This window comes from Pan troglodytes, chromosome 15 (assembly GCF_028858775.2).
Source record: "Pan troglodytes isolate AG18354 chromosome 15, NHGRI_mPanTro3-v2.0_pri, whole genome shotgun sequence".
Classification (NCBI taxonomy): domain Eukaryota; kingdom Metazoa; phylum Chordata; class Mammalia; order Primates; family Hominidae; genus Pan; species Pan troglodytes.
This window is the reverse complement of record NC_072413.2, coordinates 20,309,875-20,317,980: the sequence shown is the minus strand read 5'-3', so window position 1 is coordinate 20,317,980 and position 8,106 is coordinate 20,309,875. Positions and strand designations below refer to the sequence as shown.

General features: G+C 35.5%; 1 gene segment (V, D, J or C); it reads right to left on the bottom strand.

Annotated features, from left to right (window-relative positions):
- Positions 1-6,322: 6,322 nt before the first annotated feature.
- Positions 6,323-7,191, bottom strand: LOC748623 (T cell receptor alpha variable 14/delta variable 4-like). The segment is given in 2 exon segments: positions 6,323-6,865; positions 7,030-7,191. Coding segments are annotated over 2 exon segments (495 nt in total).
- Between the last annotated feature and the right edge of the window lie 915 nt (positions 7,192-8,106).

The window sequence follows — 8,106 nt, the reverse complement described above, 5'->3', positions numbered from 1 at the left end:
ACAACCCATGGAATGGAAAAAAAATATCAAATCATATATCTGACAAAAGATCAATATCCAGAATATATAAAGAACTCTTACAACTCAGCAGAAAAAAAAGACAACCCAGGCCAGGCGCGGTGGCTCACATCTGTAATCCCAGGACTTTGGAGGCCGAGGTAGGTGAATTGCTTTAGCTCGGGAGTTCAAAACCAGCCTGGGCAACATGGTGAAACACCATCTCGAAAGAAAGAAAGAGAGAGAGACAGAGAAAGAAAGACAGACACCCCATTTCAAAATGGGTAAAGGAGTTGAATAGTCATTTTTCCAAGGAAGATATACAATTGGCCAATAAGCACAGGAAAAGATACTCATCATCACGAATTATTAGGGAAATGCAAATAAAAATCATAATGACATACTACTTTATGCCCATTAGGATGGCTACTATTCATATCAAAAATAATGATAATAAAAGAAGTGCTGATGAAATGTGAAGAAATCAAAAAACCTGTGTGTCCTGTTGGTGAAAATGTAAAATGGTACAGCAGCCACTGTGGAAACCAGTTTGGCAGTTCTTTAAAAAATTAAAAATAGAATTATTATGTGATTCAGCAATTGCACTTCTGGGTATATCACTTCTAAAGTTGAAAGAATTGGGGGATATACCCCAAATATTGAGATGTTTGCATACTCATGTTGAGAGCAGCTTATTCACAATAGCCAAAAGATAGAAACAGCTCAAATTTCCATTGATAGATAAATAGATTAACAAAATAGGGTATGTACACACAATTGAATAATATGCAGCCTTATAAAGGAAGGAAATTCTGAAAACCTGCTTCATGCTATGACATGAATGAACTTTGAGGACATTACGCTAAGTGAAATAAGGCAGTCACAAAAAAAAAATTGTATGATTCCAGTTATACAAAGTACCTAGAGTAGTCAAACTTATAAAGACAGAAAGGAAGGCTGGTTTCTAGGGATTAGGTGGAGAAGAAAATAGAGAGCTATTGTTTAGTAGTCACAGAGTTTCAGGTTTCCAAAATGAAAAGAGTTCTCAAGATGGATGGTAGTGATGGTTGCACAACAAAGGAATGTACTTAACACTACTGAAGTGTCCATTTGTAAATGGTTAACATGGCAAAATTTATGTTATATATATTTTTCCACAATTAAAAATAATTTAAAAAGTTTTTAAACATATTTCTCTTTAAGATTTATACTATACACATCTACTTTTCAAATGCAAATGCAAGAGGATGTTACAATACAAGATCACTTACCAACCAACCATTACCATTCAAAGCTTAGGGAAGGAGAAAATGGTGTTGGAGGTAGAAGGAGAAGATTGAAAAGAATGAGGATTTTGGATGGTGGAACAGGTCTGGGGGTGTGCAAAGTGATCCACATGATGGCATTAAATGTTTTTGAAAGAGTGGTAAAATGAAGCACAAAAGCAGAGAAAAGAAAGACTTCAAATTCTGCCTCTCTACAATGTCCCTCTAAGAGCCACTAATTTATTAATCATTTTATGGATAAATCTGGTATGGGGCAGGTAAACCTACAGTATAGAAATTGAGCTATTACATGCTAGAGATTGCAATAAGATTGTTAAATGGACTGAGTTCTCAGCACAAAGTTTGTCACTCTGTAGGTGCTGAATGATTTTTTAAAAATGAATGGATATATAAGTGAATAAATAACTTTTTAAAAATCAAGCTGCATTATTTTGTTAATACACTGCCTTCTGGGTTTTAATTACTTAATTTAAATATTTGCATCTCCATTCAAGAGTAAATTTTCTGTCACTAAAACAATTGAATACATTTATTAAACTAAGGTAGAGTGACCATTTCCATATTACATTTTACCTGTGGTTACAAAGGTTTTCCCAGATGTAGATGCCAAGAAATACAATGATAATGACTGAAGAGTTAGTGAAAGGCAACATTTCTCAATTAAAAAACTGATTTTTTGGTGCATTCCAAAGTTATCTTTTAGTAGAGTCTTGTGTCTAAGATTCCAATTTTAGATGTCATTTCTGTTAGATTTGAACTAATTACTGATTAGGCTGAATATGTGTGACTTCTTTACTGGTTCTCTCTAACTACCTCAAAGGTAAACCGCTATTTGTAAACTCTAACTTGGGGTGAGATGTGAGTGTGTGTGTGTGTGTGTGTATATGCTTGCAATATCCTTCACACCAACCCTTAGATATTATGTTAGAGTGAATAGATCTTGCCTGTTTAGACTGTATGTTGTAACAAGTGTGAGGATTATGAAACTCTTTCATAAAATGTCTATGAAAGACTCCATCTAATAGGTGTGAAAGTAGCTGTAAAAATACATTTGGCGTATTTTAATTTGTTCTCTACTATTTATTTGGTAGAAATATCTAGAGGTTCTATTATAGTAAATGTTTCAAGAAATCCACTCACCTTGCTCATTCCATATTGAAAACAATAGCAGCTACATTAGAGGCAGCAGCATAAGCTATACAAGCTCATGGTACTCAGAGAATTCAAAGAGACATTTTCAACTAAATAAGATTCCAGACATCAGAAATAAAATGAGGTATTTTAAAAATTTGAAATTTAAAATTTAAATTAAAAATCTAAAGTTATAAATTTTAAAACTAGAATTTTTAAATTAATACTATGTATCAACTGCTATTTTATATCAAGTTATATGAATATGAATATATGGATATTCATTCTGATTTAATAAGATGTATACATGCTTATTACAATGTGTTTTATATTGGCATGGGACACTTGCAAATACATGTTCAATTTCTTCAATGAATTTTAAATATGTTCTTTTAAGTTATTGGATACATATTCAGAATATGCAGATTTGTTACATAGGTAAACGTGTACCATGATGGTTTGCTGCACCTATCAACCCATTATCTAGGAATTAAGCCTCACACGCATTAGCTATTTATCTTGATGCTTTCCCTCCCCCTCCCTCCCCAACAGGCCCCAGTGTGTGTTGTTCCCCTTCCTGTGTCCATGTGTTCTCACTGTTCAGCTCCCACTTATAAGTGAGAAGATGAGGTGCTTGATTTTCTGTTCCTGTGTTAGTTGGCTGAGGATAATGGCTTCTACCCACATCCATGTCCCTGCAAAGGACATGATCTCATTTATTTTTATTGCTGCATAGTATCCATGGTGTATATGAACCACATTTTCTTCATCCAGTCTATCATCGATGGGCATTTGGGCTGATTGTACATCTTTGCTATTGTGAATAGTGCTCCAGTGAACATACATGCACAGGTATCTTTATAATAGAATGATTTATATTCCTTTGGGTATATACCCAGTAATGAGATTGCTGGGTCAAATGGTATTTCTGGCTGTAGGTCTTTGAGGAATCTCCACATTGTCTTCCACAATGGTTGAACTAATTTGCGTTCCCACCAAGAGTGTAAAAGCATTCCTATTTCTCCGCAGCCTCGCCAGCATCTGTTGTTTCTTGACTTTTTAATAGGAGAGTAGGCTGGGCGTGGTGGCTCAAGCCTGTAATCCGAGAACTTTGGGAAGCTGAGGCGGGTAGATCACGAGGTCAGAAGTTTGAGACCAGCCTGACCAACAGGGTGAAACCTCATCTCTACTAAAAATACAAAAACTAGCTGGGTGTGGTGGTGGCGCACGCCTGTAATCCCAGCTACTCAGGAAGCTGAGGCAGGAGAATCGCTTGAACCCAGGAGGCAAAAGATGCAGTAAGCCGAGATAGTGGCATTGCACTCCAGTCTGAGCAACAGAGCAAGACTATGTCTAAAAAAAAAAACTGGAGAGTAAATATTTTTATCATGCTATTTTTTAGGTGTTGGGTTAAGGTTAGGCTAGGTTCATAAAATAAACTTTAATGGTTCAAGTAGTATGAATATATTGTAAATTATCTGTACTTTAAAGTTAGAAACTCTTAGCTATATAACCAAGATGATTTTTAAATAGCATTTGTTTGTACTGGGAATATCAGTAAAAATGAATATATAAAAGATAATTTCATTTAAAATGCATATATATAGATGAATGTGTGGGAACAGTTATATACAAATCCATATGAAGATAAAAGTAAGAAACTTCACAATGTAATAGAGAACATAAAAGATCCTTTACAATTAGAAAAAACATCATTTTTCTGAATAAAAACATACGAAAACAAGTTGATATTTGTTAACATATTCATTAAATGCAATTTCAATTGTCTGGTTTTTAGACATTTTTCTTTTGTCAGTTTAATAGAAGGGTATTGAACATGAGGAAAATGTGACAGAACTTTTAACATACTGAAAAGTAAATGTGCAAGAATTATTTTTTAAAATCTTGAAAAAGATTTTTGGTGAAAAGTGATTTACCCTAAGAGATTATAAAATTTACTGTAAAACTACATTCTGAGATTGTCATAGAGTGAAACAAATAGATCAGTGGAACGAAATAAACCATGTGGAAACATTATAGGGAAAGGGAAATTTCATATATTTCAAAAATGGTGATTCATTTTAGAAGAAAAGATGTCTTATTAATATATAAATGAAAAGGTTTGTGCCTCTGTGAGGAAGATTCTCCACATGTCCTTCTGGAAGCCACTAAATAACGATCACTTCATGGATAGGAATGTTGAGAGGCAGGTAAATCTGTAGTATGGAGACCGATTTCTTCCACATTCGAGGTGTTAATAAGATGAAAGGAGCTCTTAGCACATAGTAGACACCTTTAGAAAATAAATGTTTAAGTACCATTTACTCACAGCAAACAAACCTAAATCAAATTAATCCATTAAACAATATAAACAATATAATATATTTAGAAGGGAAATATAAAAGATTTCAATGCCTTTCCTATTTAAAACAATGTCTATAACACAATAAATACAAGGAGATTTCAAAAGGTTCGTGTAAAGTAAAATTAAAATATAAAAATAAAAAATATAAACTTTATTCCTGAAATAAGCTCCATTGAGCTCAAAACACTTTTGTAAGCAATGATACTAGCCATTTAGTCCATTGCTGCATAATTGAGGGTCCTGGGAATTTAATTATGTCAATGAGTTCATTTTTACGTTACTAACTGAAGAAAATGGGTGCCTTTTAAAGATTTTTTCAACATTAAGAAACAAAAAGAGGTCCAAGAAGCCAAATCAAGGCTATATAGATGCCTAACGATTTTCCATCAATAGTCTTACAAAATTGCCCTTGTTTGATGAGAGGAGTGAGCAGGATCATTGTCATGGTGAAGAAGAAATCTCTGGTGGAGCTTTCCTAGGCATTTATCTCCTAAAGTTTTGGCTACATATCTCAAAACATGCTCATAATAAGCAAATGTTTTTGCTCTTTGGCCTTCCAGAAAGCTAACAAGCAAAATTCCTTGAGCATCCCAAAAAACTATTGCCATAATTTTTGCACTTTACTGGTCCACTTTTGCTTTGACTGGACCACTTCCACCTCTTGGTAGCCATTGTTTTGATTGTGCATTGCCTTCAGAATTATGCTGGTAAAGCCATGCTTTATCTCTTGTTACAGCTCTTCAAAGAAATGCTTCAGGGGCTTGATCCCACTTGCTTAAAATTTTTATTGAAAGCTCTGATCTTGTCTGCAACTGATCTAGGTGCAATGGTTTTGGCACCCATGGAATGGGAAGTTTGCTCAACTTTAATTTTCAGTCAAAATTGTGTAAGCTGGGCCGATTGAGGTGTCTGTGGTGTTGGCTATTGTTTCTGCTGTTAATCATCAGTCCATTTCAATTAGGGCACAAATAAGGTTAACTTTTTCCAAACAAATTGGTGTGGATGGTCTACCACTGCAGGATTTACCTTCAACATTGTCTCATCCCTTCTTAAAATGAGTTATCCACTTGCAAACTGCTGATTTATTTGGAGCACTGACCTAGTAAAGTTTCATAGAGAATTGATGATTTCACCATTCTACTACCCAACCTTCACCATAAATGTGAAGCTTTCTTTTGCTTCATTTTAGCAGAATCTGTTGCTTTAATAGGGGTTCTTTTCAAATTGCTGTCCTATTTTTCTTAGTGCCTCAAAGTAAATCCTGTCTACATATGTTATAGCAATTTAAGTGTAAGTTTATTTTGGTGCAAAAAAAAATTGAAATCCAAAAATAGTTTTTATAATACGTATTTTTCATGAACTTTTTGTAGATCTCCAGTATTTACTGAACAAATTGATGTGAAAATTCACAGAGATTTTAAATGATTTTTCAGTCACATGTTTTTGAATCCAGTTCAATTTAGTAGCCAAATGGCAAATTGTTTATTGCGGCAGTTTTTTCTCTTCAATCCTCAGTCACAAATTTGGTATGTCTAAACTTTAAACCAAAGATTCAGGGATAAGAAAGTTTTTAGTTAATGATAACTTTGATCATGGTCTATGAACTTAAAGAGGTATTTTCTTAGAGTTAAGTGTATTTCCTACAACACTGCATCTGGGCTGCCACAGCTGTAGCCACTTCCTGTCTGTGATGTTGATTTCCCGCCTTGGTTCTCCAGCAGGTGGAGGTCACAAGCAGGTCCCCAGGGCTTTTGTACACCTCCCTCCGACAGTTCTGTCACTGTGCCCTCTCTCACTGCACAGAAATACATTGCTGAGTCCCCCAGTTGTGAAGCGGAGATGACAAGGTTGGCGGATTTTCTTGCCTTCTGGAAATTCAATGAGTAGCGACCTTCTGTTGCATTTTGCTGGTCATAAGACCCCTGATAAATAAGAAAAATCATTTCCCCACTGCTGGGCTGCTTGTACCAGAATAGACCATAACTTGGATCACTGGTGTCATATGTGCAGTCCAGAGTCACAGCCTCCTTTTCCTGCACGAACATTCCTGGTTGGGTTTGAGTTATCTTCTGGGCAATGCCAGGTCCTGAAGGAAAAAAGATAGAATTTGAAGGTTTAAGGATAAAGTGGATTGGGACAAAGAAATTCAATTTTTGTACCCCATTACCCCTCCTTCCCAAAGTTTCCATAAAGATACTTCCAAAGTCCTTAGTTCATACAGAAAGTCCATTCCCACTGGGCCACCCATACCTAGCCACAGTGAAGCTGTGACGACCTTCAGCAGGCTAGAAAGTGACATGTTTGGTTCTTTTTCTAGATAAAAAAAAATCTTCTTCTTTATTTTCAGGACTCTGTACTGTGAAGTGAACCTGGCATGGTGAGAGAAGAATTACTGGGCCATGTGCTGCTGCTACTGCTGCCCTAGAACAGGAAACAGAGGTTTCCTGGTATAGCAAACTAGTGTGTGTCATCTCACACTTCTCTATGTACTGGCTGAGAAGCTCACCCAATGCAGACTTTCTTTTGGATCAACCAACTCTTAATTTGTTAACAAATCTGAAAATAAACATGGTCACATTGAGAGGAAAAATGATCATTTGACCAACTACTGTATTTTATCATTGCACCTGTGATGGAACTGGGAGATTGACACATATTTGATACCTGTAATGAATTATACAGACAATGTAAGATACAATAATCCTCTAGCTTCACATCTATGTATGTTGTTGTTTCTCCTAAAGTACAAATACATCATGTTATGATAAGAAGGTTTGTACAAATCTCTGCAGATCTTTTGACTTATCTATTGATATAACAATATTCCTCCTCAATTCCAATGCCTATCCAGTTGCCAATCTTGGGGCCAAACAGCAGAAAAACGAATCTCTCTTTGATGAAGAGTTTAGAATTAACCCCTCAGATATCAAGTTGTGTTTTAAAGGTCCCATTCTCTTTCCTATTCAGTTTCAACAGCCAGCTCTGTTCATACAGATCATATTAGATATCAGAGTTTGGTTATTAGGTTATCAAACCTTCGAATTTATATTTTTTCCATGACTTCAATTCAGACCCCAAATAAGCCCCAGCAAGCCACGCCGTTCTGTATGCCCCGCTCTGAAGAGAATGTGTTCTGGATGATCCCATATACAGGACAACTGATTACAGGATCACCGATTGTGACAAATTTTCTTTCTGTGTAAACATTAAAGACCATGCCCTAGTGATACTACTCAACAACACTGCAAACAACAAAGGTCATTGCCTTGCCTACCATAATTTATTTATTAATATAGTAGCCATAGCTTATCGTTCTTGTCTTAAAAT